The sequence below is a fragment of the Hoplias malabaricus genome, chromosome 1, assembly GCF_029633855.1.
Source record: "Hoplias malabaricus isolate fHopMal1 chromosome 1, fHopMal1.hap1, whole genome shotgun sequence".
Classification (NCBI taxonomy): Eukaryota; Metazoa; Chordata; class Actinopteri; order Characiformes; family Erythrinidae; genus Hoplias; species Hoplias malabaricus.
In genome coordinates this window covers 68453325-68476328 of record NC_089800.1, presented here as the reverse complement: position 1 = coordinate 68476328, position 23004 = coordinate 68453325, and the positions used below count along the sequence as shown (strand labels likewise).

The 23004-nt window shown below is 37.0% G+C and overlaps 1 protein-coding gene across 3 annotated transcripts in view; it reads left to right on the top strand.

Annotated features, from left to right (window-relative positions):
- Nucleotides 1-23004, top strand: part of rgs7a (regulator of G protein signaling 7a) — a 69572-nt gene that overhangs the window by 6418 nt on the left and 40150 nt on the right. For all 3 annotated transcript variants that reach the window (XM_066682310.1, XM_066682296.1, XM_066682303.1), the window contains exon 2: nucleotides 1878-2003. In XM_066682310.1, coding sequence (XP_066538407.1) covers nucleotides 1926-2003 — 78 coding nt within the window. In that variant the 5' untranslated portion in view covers nucleotides 1878-1925. The remainder of the gene's footprint in view (nucleotides 1-1877; nucleotides 2004-23004) is intronic.

Genomic DNA, 23004 nt, shown 5'->3' with positions numbered 1-23004 from the left:
AAATAAATAATTTTATAGCAGCAGAATCAATGTAAAGAAACACATAAAATCTTTTTTTAAATGTGCAACCAGTATTTCTTTATATTGATTTGTTAAACAAAATCCTATTCAAATATTGAATTTACAGATGGTGAACAGTTGAACAGTTAAATGTCTTTTTAAAGTTAATAATTACTATTTATCTAATTAATATATATCTAAAATGCAGACAACAATGCAGGCAAATTGAAATTACATAAATGTATATTGGGTGATGCTGCCATGTGCTGAGAATAAAAGGGAATTTCAGCTAACACATATGATCAGATATTGTTAAGATATTTAAGATTTTAGAGAACTAATGTTTTAATTGTATAAGGAACACACAACCTACCATTATTAAAAATTAGTGTTTACATGAAGAATTAAACCGACAGTTACATTAATTTTATATTTATCAATATTTAATAACACAACAGTGTATGTAATGTAAATATACACTTGGCTGTGATACTCAAACACTAACACACAATGCCAAAGTCAGAAAAGACATTGAAAAAGGCTTTAAATATGTTATTTAAAAAATGTTTGGATTGATTTTTTTTACTCTGAATGTAACTGCTGCCAGTTTAAGGTGGAACGGAAAACTTGCTAAATACAAGAGTGATATAAATGACTACAAATGAGACATCTTGTTTAACTACTGTAGCAGGCTGTAGTGACATTGAGTGAGAGAAAAATAGAACTTATCGCTAACGTTAGCTTGACTATGGCTTGTTTTGGAACTGCTGGTCGAGCTGACACATTTAAGGTGGAAGAGAAAACTCGGGGGTGATGTTGTGCAGCTTAATGGTGCTTTACTGCCATGACTTTGGTTGGCTTACTGCCACATATTAGGGTGTAGCAACTGTACCTGTGTGTATAATAACTTAGACCCAACTAATCGATTATTAAATTAGTTGCCAACCATTTTAATACTCGATTTTAATCGATTTAATCGATTAGTTGTTGCAGCCCTACATTCACCAGTTCAGTTTTTCGTCTCACAGCTTGCCCTGTATCCTTTAATGCTTCATCTGCCAAAACACTTAACTTTCTTAGATTTCTCAAGTTTAGAATCTGTCAATTCTCCTTACATCAAAAAATGTCCCACATGAATATTTGGCAATTGACAAACTTCTAAATGTTCTAGGTTTAAACTTTATTTATCTTCTCCAATAACCACTGGTGCCTGGCAAAGTAGTTGTCAGTGTTGTCATGTCATCCACGTATGCTCTAAGTGGAGGGAGCCAGGAAATGTCCCGCAATCCCTCTACGATGCACTTGGATTCCCTAATTATTAACTTAATCACTATCCATTCTAATATCTTTTTCTAATCACTGACAGTAGGTAACAAACTCTGCTGTATTAAAACTGAATATCTTCAAAATAAGGTTTAACCAGCCAAGATATCTTATTCGGTACATGGAAGATTCCAAATGCTTTTCATAAGATTACTATCACAGATTACATAACAACTGAACACAGTATAAGGTAAAGATTTAGGCATTGAGCTTGTTGAGTGCTAACTGGTGGGCAGAAACTTAGCATTGCGGCATACGTTAGCATTGCAGCTTCAAGACGCAAAGTTTTCTTGGCTAAACAAACACATTTGTGCCTGGGTTCACCAAACTATTGCTTCAGGACCACAGCAGTTGAACGCCTCGTTTACAGTGGTGGCAAATTGGGGTCCATAAAACAGTTCTTCCCATAAATGTGTTTCATCTGCTCTGACACCTCTGAGGCTGGTTTGAGATGATTAGAGGAGTGAGGCAAATTAAATGCTGGCGAGGATTTTTACTTTTTCTTATGCCATCTCTGCTTGTTTGCGAGTAACAGGCACTTTTCATCTGTCCAGTTTTAGCGGCTGTCTTTTGGAGAATCTGCTCTGCAGTGGCTCTGGATCATGGCGCAGACCAACAGCTTTGGCCAGAACAGCAATGGAGAGACAGATGACTCTCCTAACATGTTGGTCTACAGAAAGGTAAGGCTATTAAATTGGTCCATTCTCTTTTTTGCTTTACATTTAAGGAGATTCCTGGAGAGACTAAGGATATCTAATGTGAGCACAGTCAGAATTCACAGTTCAGGAGGGGAATAGGAATATATATATATATATATATATATATATATATATATATATATATATATATATATATATATATATATATATATATATTCTGAATGGAATTTAGAATTTGTATGTAATATTTCATATTGTTCAATACCTAAATGTATTGAAGATTTCATATCACTCAAGAGCTATAATTTTAACTTTATTTTTTATATTTTTTTAATAAAAGAAGCTGAAACAGGGTAGATTGTTACTTTTAGTATTTTAATTTTTAATTAAATGTATGTTTTGTATGTTGAACTGCTCTGTGTATTGTATACAGTCATTTAGGCGTCAGGGCACCTTTTAAAACATGGAATATCAGAATATCAAAATCTGACATCAGAATCTGAACATAAGTGTAATGTTAGTTACTTACTGCTCAGACACATATTTGAATGACTGCAGTTCTCTGAGCTGAATCTTCACTTGGCAGCTAACATGCTCTGCAGCCAGGTGGATTGTGGGTAGGGTGCCGGAGAATGTGAAGGCCAATAATTAGAGAACTCCAGTTGAGATGAGGTGAGATTGCCTGTGTCTGGGAAGAGAGCTTAGGCTTTTGGATGTCAGCCAGACCAAAATCCTTTAGTTCGGACTTGCTTCAAACCATTGTTGTGACTGCATATGATGCACCACACTATTTTCTTATTTTCTTCTGCTATTTCTCTGTGTACTTATATATCCATGTTCAGACTCAGCCATCTTTATCAATGGTACCAGAAAAGCAAAGTTTCATTTGTATTTTGACATTAATTTGTCGTTGCATTTCATTTTCCCCTAATTGTGCTTATACTGAATGGAAAAGACAAATCAGCATGTTCTGAAAATGGGAATACTACTCCAAACTTTAATATTTTTTGAGCTGGATTCCTTTAAGAAGAAACCATGGAGCACAGTAATTCACTTGTGAATGGGCATTCTTGTGAATGAGGCTTGTGATTCATGCTTACTGTTGAGTGTATTGTATTTTTTGTCAGGCCACAATTAAGTCTGATGAGTGATTAAAACGCGCTCTGTTTTTATCAACTTGTAACTGAGAGAACTACGGGAGCAATAATTTCATTTGGCTTTTTACAGATAATGTAACCAGAAAATGTAAAATCTCTTGAATGATGAATATCAATAGGCAATCTGCATGCATTCATTTCACTCTGAAACATTAATTAACAGCAGAAGTCACAGAAGCACATCTCCAACAGAACTAAAAAACACACATGCTCAGCCTCTCTGCTCTCTACTCGGCTGCGGAGTGTGTTGGTTTTAACTCCGTTTCTCCCCAGGAGGGACCGAACTGTGTGTTGTCAGAATTCCTCAGTCAAATTGAGCTGGGGAGAAAGTGAATCATTTCACTGTCAGAGGCCACCAAGGTTTTCTTCAGCACTTTGTCATTCCGATTTCTGTCTCGCTCTCTGTCTCTCTTTTCATTTCATTTCCTTCATCCTTCAGTTAATTTCCACATTTCCTCTGAGCCACCTCGTTCCCATTACCGGAGGCAGACACATACACACACACCCACACCCACACCTACACACACAAACACACCTACATTCACAGAACGTGCACAAAAATACATGAAGAAGCCGAGTGCAAAGTACCCCCTGTCTAACATTGTAGATGAACACACAATCTCGGTTTCCACAGCTCATCAGACATGGCTGACCCAATTACTGAACCAGTACCTAATGCCTGGCCTTTTACTGTTGGCTTTTCAGAGCCAAGGTGGCACATTTGGAAAGAATTTTTGGAATTAAAAACGATAGCAAGATCGTATTGATATTTGCAGATAATTGCTTAAAAAACTCCAATGAACATAGGTAAGGATTCTCCAGAAATTTTAAATATTATTTCACCCACTGCCAAAATATCTGGATTTTATTTGTTTTACTGCATTTCAACAGTAAAGAGTTTACTGCAAATGTGACATATCTTTGTAATGCTCTTTTAGGAAAATGTAGTTCAGATCTCTGCATTATTATGTATTGACCTCAACATTAGCAGATTTGTATACAAAAAATAAACATCATCAGCCTTGTCCTGCAATCTGTGCACAAATCCCCATTTTCTTGAAGTTTCTGGTCAGTATACTACCATTTTAGTATACATCTCTTTATTTTAATGCTATTTTATTTCTAGTAAGAGCAGCAGCAGCAGCAGCAAAACAGGCATTATTTAGACATCAAGGTTGCTGCCTTCCTGATGCGTGCTTAAATATTTGTGTGTGAAACCATATGTGAGGTTACTAAATATTTTGACACAGTTCTGATTAGAATTCCAGTGATTTATTTTTTAATTTTCTCATACTCAAATATGAAATATCATTTAATCAAATCACTTAAACAGTTTGAAGTGAAAAGATGCTGTAAACGTACAAAGTCATTATTTTTTACAGTGGTGGTAGTAATGTAAATGGCAACGCCTGAAAATTTTATATTGTAAAAGGTACATCAACGCAATATTGTTACAAATACACTGCCTAGTGTGTGAGAGACTTTTTTTATGGTAGAGATATTTTTATATCTCTAGGTTTCACTTTTATAAATATTTTTATAGATATTTTGAAAGTTCTATTTATGGTGGAGAGATTTATGCAGGGTGTTGTAAGGAGTAAAAATGCTGTATGCAATATCTAATTGTAACTATTGCAGCTGGGATTTAAATGGTGATTATAAGGCCTTTTTTGGGGGTGGAGATTGTTGTGGTGTCACAACATACATAGCCTTGGAGCTCCAGTACAATTTTCAAAGCTATTGCATTAACACATGTCTGATTTACTTCATTGGTCCCTAGGCAAAAAAGTATTAATGGCTCTTTATATGATTGTACGAGTGCTTTGACTCTTTATGATATATTCTTGGGAAGGAAACATTTAAATATCATGGAAGGCTTCTTTGCCAAGTGCACTAGTCTTTGTATTTGGCATTTAGCCTAAGTTAGCAGATAGGACAGGGGTGCTGGTGAAAGTGGGGCACGTCAAATCTGTGTGTAGAGGATAGGGGCTGCTGTGTTGTGAGATCAAACTTATTTTCCCTGTCTGCTTGAGTGTGGGCTGCTGAAGCAAAGAATTATGACTGAAAGCCTGGGGGAACAACAATGACACATATAGCACACACATGCACAAGCATACACACACATCACCAACACATATAATGTCATGCTCAAATACACACACTCTTTCACACTTAAACATAGAGTCATAATTGTTTTTGAGAACCTTTTTATTCAATTTAAAATATTCTCTGCTGTGCATTTTCTCCCTGGGCTTTTGAGCATAAATACTCACACTGTTATATTTGCAGGATATGGAGTATCTTCATAAAGTGCTTTTGCTTCTGTGGCACCATAGGAAACAAATGAAAAATATGTACATTCTGCACAGTGATTTCCTAATAGCACAGTTGTCTAAACTTTGGCTCTATAATTAGGAAATTGTGAGATTGATCTGTAGTAATGTCTTAGACATCCAATGTAAGGGGTTCTATATTCTTAGAAAAAATGTGGTATGGCAGAGCTAAATTATAGTCACTAAAGGTAAAAACAGTGTATAAAGTCCAGTTTTGATTCCTAAAACTACCGTACATTCTCTCCTATTGAAGAAGAGCTGAATATTTGTAAGCTTTCTCTTGGTGGGTTAGATGGCCCCTCTCCTTCCCCCTATTTCTTTGCTCAGAAGACAGATGTCTGTCAGCTTATGTGATAAATCTGGGCAGTTTGTATTCTTCTTTCTCCTCTAGCATGTAATTCTGTTACATTAGGGCAGATTAATCACTGGATAAAAAAAATCAGCAAAAACATGGGATGAATAAAAAATGAAAAAATAGGAAAGGTATGGTTGATGTAAAGCACAATAGCACCGGTTGTGGTGCAGTTGCTAAATGTGACTGAATATGTGAGAAATAGTCCCCCTCGTGGTACATGCTAACAATAAATTGAGTGGTTATATTATAATATGTGAATTACAAACCTGCTCCATGAGGTGCTTCACATCTCCCAAGCGTATTTGGACATCAATCCATACAAAGATTCTGAAAAAAAACTAGTAGGTGGCTTGTCCTTCTTTGCTGTAGTAACAAATTCTTAATTTCTTGGAAAGTTATACATTAAATATTGAAGCATTTCTGTGAGGACATCAGGTACTGATGTCAGTCCAACTCATCTCAGAGGTACTGAATGGAGTCTCTCTAGAGATCCCAGTTCAACTGCTCCATAGCCAAGTGCTGAGGGTTTTATGAACCCCTAGCCAATGCTTGGAATTGAGCAGGGTGACCTTTTGCAAATACAAGCAGTGGCTCACAAGTATTCCATATAAGCTCATTAAAATGTTTTTCTGCTATACAAGCTGTGTGTGCACACTTGAACACAGTACAGTAGCTGTGTGCACAAATTAAGAATAGATTGAATTTTACATATTTTGGGTAATATATGCTTTTGAAAAATTGTATTTGAACAACACCAATTTACTAAAAATTACTTACTGCAGAAACTGTGGAAGCTTCAGTCAATACAGGTTTTTTTCAGAATGGTTCATAATTTTCATATTATCAATGGAATGTCTTTACCGTATTTGGCAATTTAGCATACTTTATCAAAAATCAACCAATTTCACAAACTTAAACATGCATTATGTGTGCAATGTGGACTCTGTATATTATGTGAAACAGTTCACACTTGGCAGGTGTGTAATATGAAATGATTTTCCGGTACTACTTGCACTTACAAGGAGACAGTTTCAGAAACTAAAGAGATTTAGGAGTGATTTATTTTTAATATTTGTGCAGACCAGAGGAGCTCATCATCGCCTCCTGAGCTTATGCTAGTAGCACCTGAGCACCAATCCAGCTGAGTGGAATATGAAGAAGGAGAGAATGTTTGACAGTGGAAAGACAGAGAAAGGTCAGAATGAGGGAATAGGAAGAGTGAGAGTACTAAATAAATAAATGTAGGTGGTGTCTGTTACGCACAGTGAAATATATCAAGAGGTGCTGGAGAGAGAACAGTGAGTCAGACTAGTCTGAAATAAAAAGCTCCAGTCTGCAAAGAATAAGTAGAAACCTCTTGGTAATAGTGAAAATAAAGCTTGATGTTCCACGTTCATTCAGGGCAACAAGAAAACAAAGAATTCCATAACTTGACCTCAATATATGAATTGAATCAATATATGATTTAGTTTTTTCCCCCAAATGTGAAACTGAAATAACAGTTTTAGGCCCATTTAAAAATATATTATTTTAATATATTAATAGGTTTTATTGGGCATATATAGATTCATATAAATGCCTGTAATGACTTAAATTAGGATGTCATATATTCATGAATGTATTTTCCTAAATTTACAGTTGCAGTTAACTGAAACACCAGTTATGGTTCTACTACCCAATAGAACTTAAGGGATCTAAAATTAAGATAACTGCTAAAAGGCAGGAGCTGTCAACTGTTGGAATAAGACAAATTACTTCTTGCTTCATAGCTGCTGGACCACAAAGGTATATCCCGTAATTCATAATATTTGAAATACACATAATTGTTTTTATAAACAAGAGATCAAACTTTATTAGTTTGCATTTTTGAGGAACTTAGTTTTAAAGGAATAGTTTGGGGTGGATATCAGCTTTACAAATTTTTCCTGTTATTACAAACAATGGTTGCTTCATAGGTATGCTTCTTTAGTTTAATACTGGTTTAACACTAAAGTAGATACATCCTGAAAGTGAACCTATATCATCACTTTGTCTCAAACCATGTCAACTTTTCTTTAACCTCAAATAGATCTGCTTATGTAGATTTTGCCAATGTATGATATTATAAGGTATATGTATTAAGTTCAAGATCTGTGATTTCATATTTCATTGCATATTGCTAAATGCCTCCTTGCAGCTTTCATTCTCTGTTAGCACAATGTGCAATTAACACATTATAAATTATGACTTTAAAGTGTTTTTTGTTGTTGTTGTAGTTGTTTTTTCCCCTCAAAATGGTCACTTATGGCTTGTCATGGCATAAACGTCCAGTTTCATAAATCTGTAGTCTTGTGTTTTGTTCGCTGTTGGTGGGGGGAGTCATGCTGTCTCTCGGGTTCCTAAAGAGCATAGTGCGCAAGACCCAGTGGGAAAAGGCTACTAGGCAACAACAGTCCACACAGCAGAGTGGCCAGCCTTACCTGCAGGTGGAAAGGTCTTTGAAGTATAGTTAACATATTTTAATTGTATATGCATGTTGTTATATAGTAGCAATACTTAAAATGGTATTGTTGGAGACAAAATTGTATGTGTTCACGTTAGATTCACTATTTCAAAACAAAATGCCATGAAGATTAGATTAAATGGCAGTGACACTATAGCAATGTTTTGGTTTAAACTTAGTAAAATGTTAGTATTAGACTTTTGCAATGTTTTATTCATGCTGAGAAGAAAATAGCGCGGGATCCAGGTGTAGTCTTTTTGTGCAAGTTTTTGAGAAGCTGTTTATTTAGTCATTAATGGATGTTTAGTGCTTTAGCGGCAAAAATCAGTGTTCAACAACAACTTTCCTGGTTTTCAGTGAAAAAAAGGCTGTGGTTGTGACTGGATTTTTATATAATACTAGTTGTGTATGTATGCATGAATGCACACACATTTGAAGGTGCAACTTCTGACATTTTAAGCCACATTAAAAGCTCTGCACCATTTCTCCCTGTTGGAGTTTTTTCCTCCAGGAACACGTTCATATGGGGAGCCTTTCCCCAGAAACACTTTCTTATGTCACCGATCCATCAGAGTGTGGAGGAGACACCCAGTTTTCCCTTAGGCACCAACGTGCCTCTGCACTATAAGCCGAGGCTCTGCTATGCTTTTTTAATGCATTTTTTATGCATCCATAATTTATGTTTCAAACTAACATGCTGTTTCAACACAGCCTGGCATATCGCACATTGGGTGACTAACAACATCTAAGCCATACCCTAAACTGTGGATATTTTCACTTGGGCTATGAAACACGAAGCAATTTCTTAATCATGAGGGTCTACCAAGTTGCTTAAGAATGCTCCTAATACCGAAATCTGGGTCACTGACAGAAGACTGTAAAAATTATAGGCTGTTCTAGCTTAGGGTTCATCTCAGTTTTTTGCTACCCACACAGCTAGCTAGGTCTCGCTCACAGTGCTACCATATTTGTGTTATAAAACCACAGTCTTTTAAAACCTGTTGCTAATGCAATGTCATTGGAGCACAACACATCTTAAATACAAACCAGATTCCAAAAAAGGTTGGGACACTAAACAAATTGTGAATAAAAACTGAATGCAATGATGTGGAGATGGCAAATGTCAATATTTTATTCGTAATAGAACATAGATGACAGATCAAAAGTTTAATCTGAGTAAATGTAACATTTTAAAGGAAAAATATGTTGATTCAAAATTTCACAGTGTCAACAAATCCCAAAAAAGGCTGGAAAAAGGAAATTGAGCATATAACGAACAGCTGGAAGACCAATTAACACAAATTAGGTCAATTGACAACATGAACTTCTCAGAGTGTCAGTTTCTCTCTGAAGCCAAGATGGTAAGAAGATCACCAATTGCACCATTGTTGCGCAGAATGCAGCAATACCAGAATGGTGTTACCCAGCGTAAAATAGCAAAGGCTTTTAAGTTATCATCATCAACCCTGCATAACATCAACATCATCAAAAGATTCAGAGAATCTGGAACAATTGCTGTGTGTAAGGGTCAAGGCCGTAAAACTCTACTGGATGCTCGTGATCTCCGGGCCCTTAAACGCCACTGTACCTCAAACGGGAATGCCACTGTCAAGGAAATAACAGAATGGGCTCAGGAATACTTCCAGAAAGCATTGTCAGTGAACACAATCCACCGTGCCATCCGCCGTTGCCAGCTGAAACTCTACAGTGCAAAGAGGAAGCTATTTCTAAGCAAGCTCCACAAGCTCAGACGTTTGCACTGGGCCAGGGGTCTTTTATCATCCGGACCAGAGAGGACAAGAATAACCCAAGTTGTTATCAACGCTCCATTCAGAAGCCTGCATCACTGATGGTATGGGGTTGCATGAGTGCTTGTGGCATGGGCAGCTTGCATGTCTGGAAAGGCACCATTAATGCAGAGAACTATGTTCAGGTTCTAGAACAACATATGCTCCCATCTAGACGTCATCTCTTTCAGGGAAGACCCTGCATTTTTCAACAAGTTAATGCCAGACCACATTCTGCAGCAATCACAACATCATGGCTACGTAGGAGAAGGATCCGGGTACTGAAATGGCCAGCCTGCAGTCCAGATATTTTATCTATAGAGAACATTTGGCGCATCATAAAGAGGAAGGTGCGACAAAGAAGGCCCAAGATGATTGAACAGTTAGAGGCCTGTATTAGACATGAATGGGAGAGCATTCCTATTTCTAAACTTGAGAGACTGGTCTCCTCTGTCCCCAGACGTCTGTTGAGTGTTGTAAGAAGAAGGGGGGATGCCACACAGTGGTAAAAAATGGCCTTGTCCCAACTTTTTTGGGATTTGTTGACGCCATGAAATTTTGAAACAACGTATTTTTCCCTTAAAATGATACATTCTCTCAGTTTATACTTTTGATCTGTGATTTGTGTTCTATTCTGAATAATTCTGAGGGTTTGATTCCCGCTCAGGGTGACGGTCTGTGAGGAGTTGGTGTGTTCTCCCCGTGTCCACATGGGTTTCCTCTGGGTGCTCTAGTTTCCTCGCACAGTCCAAAAACATTGGTAGGTGGATTGACGAATCAAAAGTGTCTATAGATGTGAGTGAATGTGTGTGTGTATGTGTTGCCCTGTGAAGGACTGGTGCCCCCTCCAGGGTGTATTCCTGTCTTGTGCCCAATGATTCCAGGTAGGCTCTGGACCCACTGCGACCCTGAACTGGATAAGCGGTTACAGATAATGAATGAACTACATATATAAACCTTTCTTTAAGAAGCACTAGGCAAGATATGGCTTTTTGTTATTTTTATAACACTGTATTCGAATTGGGGTGGCACAGTGGTGCAGCAGGTAGTGTCGCAGCCACACAGCTCCAAGTACCTGGAGCACCCGCAAGTCCCACTGCGGGTGACTGTCTGTGAGGAGTTTGGTGTGTTCTCACCGTGTCTGTGTGAGTTTCCTCCGGGTGCTCCGGTTTCCTCCCACGATCCGGATTCCTCCCACAAGTGTAGTTACATGTTGTTGTTTCTGCAGTGCTGAGCCCAGACCACAACAATAGAAGATCTGTTCTCCCTATAACAAGTCAGTGGAGCATCACAATGATTTTGAGGCTGTAATTGTAAAGTAAAAATATTCCGTAATGTTTCTTTAATGAACATAATTTTAAAGGGGACATACAAATTAGCACAGTTCCCTTGGGTCAAAATACCACAAGGATCTAACAGTGTACAGAATGACCAGTTCCAGTGTTTGTGTGTGGTTAATGTGCACCTACACAGAAAAAGTTTTTTTTTTCATAGTATGCCCCCTTTAAAACTGAGTTGTGAACCACAGTTTCACATTATGTTAAATAGGATTGCTGTCTATCTACTGTACAGCTGTTAGAAAGTAAAACCTATGACAGGATGTTTCCAGGCTTTCCAGTGATTGTGGTGTTTCACACTTTGAAAGGTACTCAGTCTTCCGGTGGTGGTGCATGACCCTGATGGGTGTTGCCATCGGCGACGATGACTCACTGCATGCTGCCTCTTTATTTGGATCTGAATGTCACTGGTGCTGTTTAGGGTTGGTGCGCTAGTACTCGGAGGAGAAGTGTCATGGAACGAGATTAGTTGACGTTCTCTGGGGAAGACTTGATCCAAAAAGCAAGCAGCCTCATTCAGACACATAAATCATAGAATGATTTATACAGGTTTAATGCAATCAAGTTATTTCACTGGTAATATTTGTGAGGTCGGTGTGCATGCATGTGCTTTTGTGCATATTCATGACTGAATGTGTTTCATTAGGCTCTCACCTGTGCTTCTATTTTGGCATGTGTTTGAGTGTGTGTCTGGCTGTGTGTGTCTTATCGTGTTCACACTTCTGCTGCTAATCTGGCATGTGTGCTTCTATCATACACACCGCCGTGTGTGTGTGTGTGTGTGTGTGAGAATGTTTTTCACTGGTACCTATGATCATTTTAGTAGTAGTATTAATTTCAGTTTTCCTTGAAATGTTTTCCTTCTTTAAGGGATCAAGCCATTACTATTAAAGCTGTTGACAGGCTCGTATTGTACCTTAGAACCTGTGCACTGCCTTCAGGCTTAGAGGCATCAGGGAATGTATTCAGCAAAGAGCGCTGATCTAGGATTAGGATTTATGTTATTTGCTCAGCTTTTCTTCACTCTATAGTTAAAAAAGGTTACTGAGAAACTGGTCTTATTGAGCAGAGCAGTACTGGTATTCATAAAGCATCTTTCTGGAGGTCTAGGGGCAGCATTTATACTTTTGGACCAGACTTCATGATTTATTGACAGTATTCAATAAATAAATAAATACATAAAAGCATTCAGTAGTCAATTGTAGGCTGTTATTTACTAAATTTATCACAGTAGATGTAAGATCAGTGTTTGTGAATAAGCTCTGTATAATCAGGAGGTTGATTCTATTCCAAATATGTGTAATTTGATATGGTACTGTTCATTTTGGATAATTTGAAGTAGAATGTATAAACTGTAATTTATCAAAAACTGCCATGTATCTTTCACATCTCAAATTAAAAAATCTCACATCTCAAAAAAAAAAAATCCAGTTGAATCATATAGTAGCAGGATATTATTGTATCTTGGGACCTTAGCTGTCACGTTATATTTGTGCCATATTGACTACACTTAAGTAGATCAGTAATCATATTAAGAGATGCTTTGTGAAGACAGGTTCAGGTGCTCTACAGCAATGTCTCCCCACGCTGAGAGCTTTGAGCTTTATGCTAATGGAGTTCCACAGGGTTGAAGATTTTACCAAGGACTTTCTTCATCTTCCTGCGTGTACTGAATGATAATGCGATTCATGTTTCTCTGGGCTCATGTTACGGTAACAGCTCCCTGAATAGAGAGCCTTTTGCAGTGTGCACACACTTATAGTTTACTTTTATCAGGGTCATCAACAGGGTCTTTATGACTTAGAGAAAAACAGCATCCTATGCGTCTAAGTCTTGAAGTGGAAGAATAATTAAAAAGGCCTTTTCAATTAAGTCTAGCATGCTGTATTTGATATAATGGTTATATCAAAGGTCATAGCCAGGGGTACTTATGCTCAATTAAGAAACAAGGTTGCATTGAAGCTGTCTATAATAATATATATGACAGGCATGAGAGATGTGAACATACTGCTATACCCTGAACAATGTGGCTGTAGGTAAGGTTAATTGGTCCCAGAGGTATTGTTTGATATGTGTTACTAGGCCTTCCTCTGCTCTTAGCTGAACTGGGCTACTGAGGGATTGTTGTACATTCAAGACAGACAAAGCTCTTACCAGATTATATATAAGTTAATTTTAACATTTTTGTTTCTCCTGAAAAGTTAGGAAACTTGTCACACACACACACACACACACACACACACACACACACGTGTGTTGTAGTATGCCGTAGGGAAAACAGCAGGCCAGGGTATTATATTGTGTCAGTCTAGGCATTCATGATAATTACTGTCCAATATTAAATAGCCCAAACTACATTAAAGTAATTTTAGTTCATATTCTTGCAAGCAAACAATTGTGAAAATCTCTTCAGTCAAGCAGAGCCCATATTTATAAACTGCAAAAAATAATACCTTGACAAGTAAAGCAAGTAAAATGAGGGTAATAATATTTATTATTTTTCATTATGAAACTTCTGCAAGAATACTGTAAGGTCATGCAACCTACTGCTCTTTTTAAGCAATCATTTTATCATGGTCATACTGCACTGACACATTATTTACCTTGTTTCAAAATGTAATATGTGAGGGAAGTGAAATTATCTAAACTATAAACCTATATTCACAATACTGGGCAAATGTCATAAGCCATATTAGAGAATGATATAATTCTCGATAATAATAAGAGAATCTTAATTTTTTTAAAAGCAATATGTATTTGTTTGAATGGCATTAAAAGATGTCAAATATATAAACAACACAAGTTTATCTGATATTGTATTTATGTAAAAAATGTTCAAATGTCAGAGTATATGCAATTACTATCAAATATCTTTAAGAATAATTGATGCTTAAAGTTGAATACAGAGACGTATAGGCATGAAGCCTTCTATCCATATTCTGCCTTCATTTTGTCCATATTTGTGCACATTTTTAAAAGGCTTACAAATATGAACGGGGAACATTATTACTGGAAACCGCGGGGGCAGTGTTGCAGAGAGTTCAAGGAAAACTACTGGTAGAATAAGTGAAAATAATTATCCATTCACATGTTGCAAAGTATTTTATGACCTCAAATCTACCGCCGTTTACACTGTTTACGCTCTTCTTTTTGTAGTAAGTAACGTCACATTATTACCACCTCCTCTACCGTCACCATGTTTGCTGCTGTTATTAGAAACTCTTCACTCTGATCAGGGAATCAGGGAATAAATCTGTTCTTCTAACCAGGATGTCAATAACTTTACTGAAAATGGATAAGCAAAAACAAGTACTTAAGCAGTTTTTTCAATACCCTTGCTCAGAATTGTATGTATACAAATAGGTCAGATATTTTTCAATGTTCTTACAATGTCTTTTAATAAAAAGACATATCATTTGATTTTAAGATGCTTACCCCACATGACAGGAATACTAGGTTCATGATAATGTGTGGGGCTTTCTTTAATTTTATGAAGGTGACTACAAATCATGTGTCTGCTGAGACACTTGTTTCACGTCATTGCTAACAGAAGAGCTCTTTTTGGTTTAGAAGGCAGCCACAGGTTAACAATGTATTTCTCCAGCATATTGGCATTTATTGACAGGTCAATCCTTCAGACTCACTTTGGAGCAGCATTTTTGGGGATTCAAGCATTCTGGTTCGGTCGGATTATAAGTAGGGTTAATCTTCACTCAGTAGAGCAACAGAAAGCTGTGGCCAGTGGCCTAGATCTTCTAATGCATTACTTAAGTCCTCACATCAATGCAGAAACAATTGTCAGCATGTATTTGTAGTGTTAAATCTGAGTTCAAATAAGTGGCTCTAAGATTCTTGCTTCTTTAAAACAGGATTACTGATATGTACGTTACTGGTTTCAAAACCATACAGTAATGGATATTTTTGATCAGGTTCCTGGGGCTGTGTATGTTTGAAGATATGTATGTACATGCAGTTAGAATCCTCCAGTAACTCATTTGCTAATCTTGGCTCCACATACCTTGAGTTCCATAAGATTTTATTCATCTTTATGAGGGCCAAGATAATGTTCTCAGTATTTTCTCTCCATTTCTAAAGACTAATGGTGAATGGGGTATTGTGGTAGAGAGAAATGTTTGGTTTCATGACTCCCCTTGCTTCTGTCAGGAAAAAATCCCAAATAACCTATATGACCAAACACGTTTAAATAACAGCTGCAGTGATTTAATACTAGGGAGTATGATTCACCAACTAACTAACTAAATAATACTGATGTCCTGAAAGAAGCAATGCTCATTTTATGTTAGTGGTTCTCTTAATCCACAAGATTTTGTATCACCTGGAAATGAAAGGTATCCTTTGATGTTCCCCCTCACTGAGGAGCCGCTGATGTGTTCTGATTTTAAAGGTCATGCTTGTGTGTGTGAACATTAGGCAGCAGGAGAGGGTCTAGAGTTTTACCGGAGAATTTGACGAAGCTGAAATTTTAAAGCAAAAAGCTCATCAGTTTTCTAATGCTCTGTCTTTCCTACTCTCCATTGGATAGATCAGTTAGAGCTCTCTCTCTCTCACTCTCCCTCATTCTCTCTGTTAGTCATGAGGGATTCTGAAATGGGAGCTTAAGCACAAGGTTTTTGCATAAATTGTACTTTCCTTTCTGAGTCATTTTATGCTCTTGGGCACGTAGAGAACAACAGCATGCTAAACAATCAGCTTTGGAGCTTTGAGCACGCATAACACATTTTCACTTTTCATCCGTAATATTATGGACATCCATCAAAGAATTACAGTTCATTCTCTTAAGTAAACTGGAGATTAGGACTTGGTGCAAATGCACATTGTGAGTCAAGTAGGAGTGTTGTAATTCTCTGTTGTGTGTCTCTGATTTTGGATCAATTAGCTCTTTTGTTATTCCTTCCCATCTTTATTTTTCTAGGTTTCTAGGATTTTCTGAAAGGAAATAACCTGCTGCTCTACACTGTAATATGTTGTTCAATAATTGTGTACTATTCACTTTATTGTCCAACATGTTTCATAATTACTTTCGTTTTGCACTTTGAAGTAAGAGAGATCCGCTATTCATTATTATAACTTTATAAAGCTTTTTATTTATTTATTATTATTATTTTTTTATTATTATGATTGCAAAGCGTCATTGGGTTTGTTAAATGCGCTATATAAATGGAACTAATTATTATTAAGTATTATAATAACTTATAATATATAATAAATTATTATAACTGATACCTGGCATTTGGTGTAGTGTTATGAAGCTCATGTGCATCTGCTTCAGAGTAAATAATTTTGGTTTTTCTTTTCTTTGGAATTATACATGTTTTGTCTATGTAAATGAATGTGTGTGTTCATAATTGGTGCATGTAAGGGATGTCTACAGAGTGTTTTAAGAGCATGCTAGATTTAAAGCATATAATATTGCTTTTTAAAATGTGTCCCTGGATCCATCTTACAATTTTATCCTGGGTTTGCGGTGGCTGGTCTGGCCATGGTCTAAGGCTAAAGCTTCAAACCAAAAGCTCTTCACAGGTGAAACCCTGTAGTCGGCTGCTGCAGTCCTCCCTCAGGAGCGGTTAAGTGTTTTAGTAAGTTTTCGCTGCCTTGCGAAGGACTTCTCTTGACACGGTCAAGACTGGTGACTCATAAATCAGAAATTCTTTAGAGCTCTTGTCTCAATAAGCATGAGAGAGAGAGAGAGAGAGAGAGAGAGAGAGAGATGGAGAGACCAATATCTCCATTGATTTATCTATAAAATTTCTATATCTGTAAAGTCTTTTTATGTTTTTATGTGCTGCACAGTTCCAGTATTCTTTCTTTGTTGCTCTCTCTCTCTGTGTGTGCGTGTGTGTTTGAAGTTCTGCTTCAAACATTTATAAAGGATATTTTTGCTTCTGGTCGATCCCCAGCGGCTGCGCTATTACCCTGTGGTCACAATCACAGTCTATTGGCTACGTTTAAGAGATACGTTTCTAGAAACTTTTTAATTGTGAGTGGTTCCACTGGTACATGCCAGACATACTGAATAAATGACAAAACAGTTGCTTAGGCAGTCAGAGATTAGGTCTAGGTTTCATAAAAATAAAGTAAAATGCCATCTTCTGGGGATGTAATAGTTCTGAACTGAAACCAGAATTCACAGTTTATCAGCTGTGAATGTGCTACAAAAAAACTAAACAATTGAGTTACAAATGAGTTTCTGTGGTAATTCAATCAGTAAATAAAAACTTACAGATAAGTTTAACTTTGTCCATGTACAAACCACTGTCGCTTTTTTCCCCTCAAACACAATGTTTCACATAAATAAAAAAATGCAGAACTTTGGACTACATTTCCCCACAATCATAGAAGATCCCTTTAATGCTCTTGGACATTATCCTGTGGCCAGTACAATGGTTGGTATTTATAATATAGACTATACAAGCAGTTAAGAAAATTGAGAAACCAACCTGGCTTCTTGACTCCACAGTTTGTTTACAGAAGCAGCCAGGTTGTTCTTTATTCTCTGTAGCCAATCCTTCCAATCACACTGTTCATGATTTTTTCATTCAGCCACATCATTCAAGACAAGGATGTTGTTTCATTTGTACATTGGCTTATCAGTTCATGAGACAGTGATCTATGTTTTTTATGTCTGCAAACAAGTTGCTGGGGAAGGCAGACACATTTAAAACTTTTTATTTTAATTAATTTCAATAACAATATAATTTTTGCCTCACATTTTGTACCTGACAAGTATAAATTGTTTTGCACTGATTATGCTTCAGATACTGTCAAAATATTAAACCTATAATATTTATGGAACCTGCACCAAAATCCACCTGCATTAGCATTGTGGAAGACATTTTTTAACATTGAGATTTACAAATACGGTACAATAAATATAATGCTTGTTTTTTTACCAGAGTAGCTCAGTGTTGTCTAAATGTTCTGCTCTGTATTGGCTAGTGAAAATGTCTTTTTTTGTATTCCAATATCAGTATACATTCCTACCTGTAATCACTTTTAAAAATCACAACCTGTGTTGGAGCTTCAGACATTGCTTAGTTGTGACATAGGTCCTGGTTTAATCAAATTTGGTAAGATTGATTATCTATAAGCAGTAATTGACACATCCCTTATTTAAATGGATGTTTGACCACAAAACACCCGTTTTGCTACAAAACATAGACCGTTAGTAATAAAAACCATGAGGAACGTTCTATTGCTGTCAATGGAGCTGCCAAAAAATGACTACTTCTAGAAACAAGTAGCTGTTGTTGATATATGAGAATAATATTGCAGTCTCTATATTGCAGCTTCTTCAGTGCCTTTTAAACAGTGTTGTATTGACAAGAATGCTGAGTTTGAGGCTTGAGGCTTATAATTTGGCAGCTAACTCTTGTGCACTCTTAAGTATATACCTTGTCAACTAGTATATAATATTTTATTTATAGAAATAATTCATATAAATTTATAATTCACATTATAAATTAAGCTATTAATATCAAATTGCAAATTAAGCTGTCAAATAGACTTGATAGAGTTGACTGCTCAGCCAAACCAACAGCATAATTCACCATGAGGTAAACCAAACAAGTCGGCACTTTTTTAATGAAGGTCCTTTTTTAGAGATTAGGTTATTCCAGAAGCCCCATCACTTCTGTTTGTCTGAGATGTAGCAGAATTCTACCATTAGTTAATTATAAAGTCTAATGTGATGTGAATCAGATAAATCCCTGAGAATGGAGCTTGTGGTTTTGCTAGAGAAATTAAAAAATTGTAGTCCAACTTCATTATATGCTTTAAGCTAGGGTTAGGGTACTGCTGCACTGAACTTTAGTTGCGCTGACTGAAGTTGTAATCCTGATAAATATAATGACCTTGTAAGGTGCTTCTTCACATGTAAAATGGATTTGAGGATCTTAAAAAATCAGCATTCATAAGCTTTATATCAAAATAATCACCACAGATGGGACATCTTGTCCTGTTCAGATCTGTGCTGATCAGGGAAATTATTATTGTAATGAGTATGCATTCTGTATGTGTAATGCCTTTCAAATCAGCATTTGTTTTGCAAAAGGGCAAAGACACTGTGGTAAAAGGAATACCCAAAAACATTTATGTTGACTACAGAACATACAGAATGATTTAAAATGGATGAACAACTATACATACACACACACACACACACACACAAAAATTGTAATGTTTTTTTTTGTAATTGTAAAGTAAGTATTTTGCTTACTTCAGAGATAACCAAGATAGCAAATCCATCCTGTTTTTCAAAGTTGTCTCCAGAAGAAGTTCAAAAATAAAGTCTTGTGCTATCGACCCTAAGGCATGGGAAACCACAGGAGCAGCTCACAGCAGTTGGAGGGAAGCCACACAGGCAAGTTTTAGCAGGAAACGGCAGAGGAAGCGTGAGATGGGAGAAGACAAGGAAGAACAGGTTGATCTCGCCTCTGTCTGTATAAAAAATATTCACACTTGTGGTTTGGTGTGTTGTGATATAGGCATGTCAGGCCTAATTAGCCTGGTAGTGTAGTTTGCAGTTAATAATACTGAACTGTTTGTTGCTAATTGGCAGCCAATTTATATATATATATATATATATATATATATATATATATATATATATATATGAGATCTATTTAGGGAGGGCTCAGAATGCAGTGGATGTTCTTCCAAGATGCTGAAATTCATTTTCATGGACCAGTTCCCATTCTACAGAATCATTCTTGTTTCTAGTCAGCAGTGGATTTGGACTTTAGCTTTCCTGTTGATGCTAGTTTGGACTGTACAGTTTAAAGGTTTTGGGCAAAGGAACCCGAGCTGGTCATCAGAAGACAGCTTAAAAACTCTCCATCGAAGCGTGTTGATTTATGAAATAGCTCTGTTCCGACTTTGTTCATGCACATTTGGTGGAGATTTTGAGGTCTCTCCAGCTGCTTTGAGACACACTTGGCTTCCAAGTTTTTTTGGAATCACAGCTCCAAGCTCAAGCTTTAGGACGGCATTGAAGGGAGAGGAGTCTGAACGTCACTCACAGCTTTATTACTATTCAGTCCACATGTTCAGACATAGGGGTAGGAGCAAGGAGCTAAAAATAGCCGAGGGCTTCATGAAAGCTCTTGAATTTGGTGTGTTTTCACGTGAATTCTCCCTTGCCCTTGCTGGCGCTTGTCTCCTGGGAGGTTCCTGTTCTTCAGGAGGTGATGAGGAAGTGGAGATGTGTGAAAACTCATCATGGAGAGCAGTAGCAAAGACCAGGAAATATATTATTAAGAGAGAAGTGTTTTAAGTCTTTCTCACAAGCATGAAAATTTACTTACATACTAAATCAAAATGTAAACAAAATTAATGCCAGAATTCTCTGGCCTGAAAAAAATTGCATATTGGTAGGTGTTAGCCCTCTAACCTAAGAAACTGGAGTGAGTATAGGCCATTGATGTGCACAGTATTTATGCAGGCCTCTCTTACCTATTTAAAACCCCAGGTGGTAAAAATAGTCCAGCCACTCTAGCAATTCTTGTACACAGTAAGGGTATGTGCTAGCAGAATTCAAAACTGAAACACACCCCCTCATGCAAGAGGTAAAACTCTTGTAAAGCAAATTAGATGTGTGGGCAGAAAACCTAAAACAAAGTACATCCCTAACAAGAGACCTTTTAAAACAAAGATAAGAAAGTGTAAAAGTTGTAACATACATCAGATCATGAATAATGAGCACAGTCAAACTGGCTGCTGTCAAGGAGCTGGTATACACCACTGTGACCAGTTTGAATTTCCACATGTATCTGGATGTATTTGTAAATACATTTGTATTTTTTTTTCTCTCTCTAAAAAAAAAATCTTTTGAATCTGGAAAAAACCCAAAACACTGAATTATGCATATCAACCCAGAAGTGGGCTGGCAAGGATGCTGAAAATTTTCCAGCCATATATATATTATAAGAGGAAATACAACAGTTCCAATCAGTGTCTTTAGGGTTTTTGTTGTTGTTGTTGTTGTAGTTGTTGTTATTGTTTTAAATAAATCGCTGAACAATTTTTTAGCGTTGTTCGGATCTTGTTAACTCACATTGATGGAAAATTCTATATTTTTAGCAGCTTACTAATTACAAATACTTGCAAAAGCAGTATGTATTTGCTTATTTGGACACCAAATCCTGGTATTTTAGTGAAATTTCTAAGGCATTTGTGACCTCAGGAAAAACATGAAAATGTGCAGCGCATGGGGTTCTCATTTACAGATATTTAACTCACCTGATTCAACAAGCATATGATCAAATCCCCAGCTAATTAATTCAGTTAGAGCTTGGCAAATTCTAAACGGTGCATGGCTGGAGTTTGACACCTGTGTAACTGTAGATAGCAGTAAATCTGTTCGTTTTGGCTGCAGTCTACAGATTTTTAGATTTGCTCAAATGGCAGTACTGCTGATGATCATGCGGCTGTTTTGTTTCAGTATGTTTGCCCTGCGCGCGTGTGTATGCGCGCGCATGAGTGTATGTGTGTCAGAGAGCTGCAGGTGGGTGGTGAGATCCTCGTTCCGTGGAATCATATTCCACCAGAGCTGAGTCAGAGCACCCACTTTACTCCCACACAGACACACACACACACACACATAGACACGCGTGCACGCACACACACACACACACACACACACACACACACACAGACGGTACTCTTGGAGAAGAGAGGGTGGGAGAAATATTTGTATTCATCCTTATTTCCCTTCCTTAGTGCAAGATCTGAGTGTTTGTGCCCAGCAGGTTGCATAATGCTGGTTACAAGTGGCAGATGACCAATAGCTCCATGTTGCTTTGAGGCAGTGCTATTGGCTTCTAGGACTGGCTTTGCTTGGACAATCTTGCAACTTTATTTGTGCAAAAGTTACATGAAAAGAAAACTGACTTGAGTGGCAGAGTGTAAAGCATCCTGAAACCCAGTCAGAACAGATGTCATAGTTTGTGATACAGATAAAACATCATGAAATCAGGTTGAACAACCCTAAGTGACTGACAACACTGGTCCGGTATACAGTGAAATTAAACAAAAGAAGCTTTGTTGGCCAGCTGAAAAAAGAGAACCTCTTCATTGATTCAGGTTTGGAGTTTTTCATTATGTTATTTATCTGAGACATTTGTATGCACGTTTAATTTGCATAGAAGACTAATGTCACAAAGAAGCTTCTCATACACAGAACAGACTTAACAAGTGAAATATGTAATGAAGAATCAGGGATAGATAGAGATAGAGAAAAAAAGAGAATGACAGTGACAAACTGAATATGCAAAAATACATGTAACACACATCATATGATTTTACAGCTAGCCCCATATCCCATATGAGACAATTATGTTGCAATTCCAGTTGTTGGAGCCTATTACGGTTGCTTTGCTGATTTCACAGTCATTAATTTTTCCTATTCTTGAGGTCAGTAATGATTGTTTATTTGAACTAGAGTTGTATGTTGTACAAATACACTGTAAAGGTGTTAGATTTGTGTGAGGTAGAAAGGCATGAGTTATATGATGATGCATGGTGTGTGTGTGTGTGTTTGTGTGATCTGCTCGT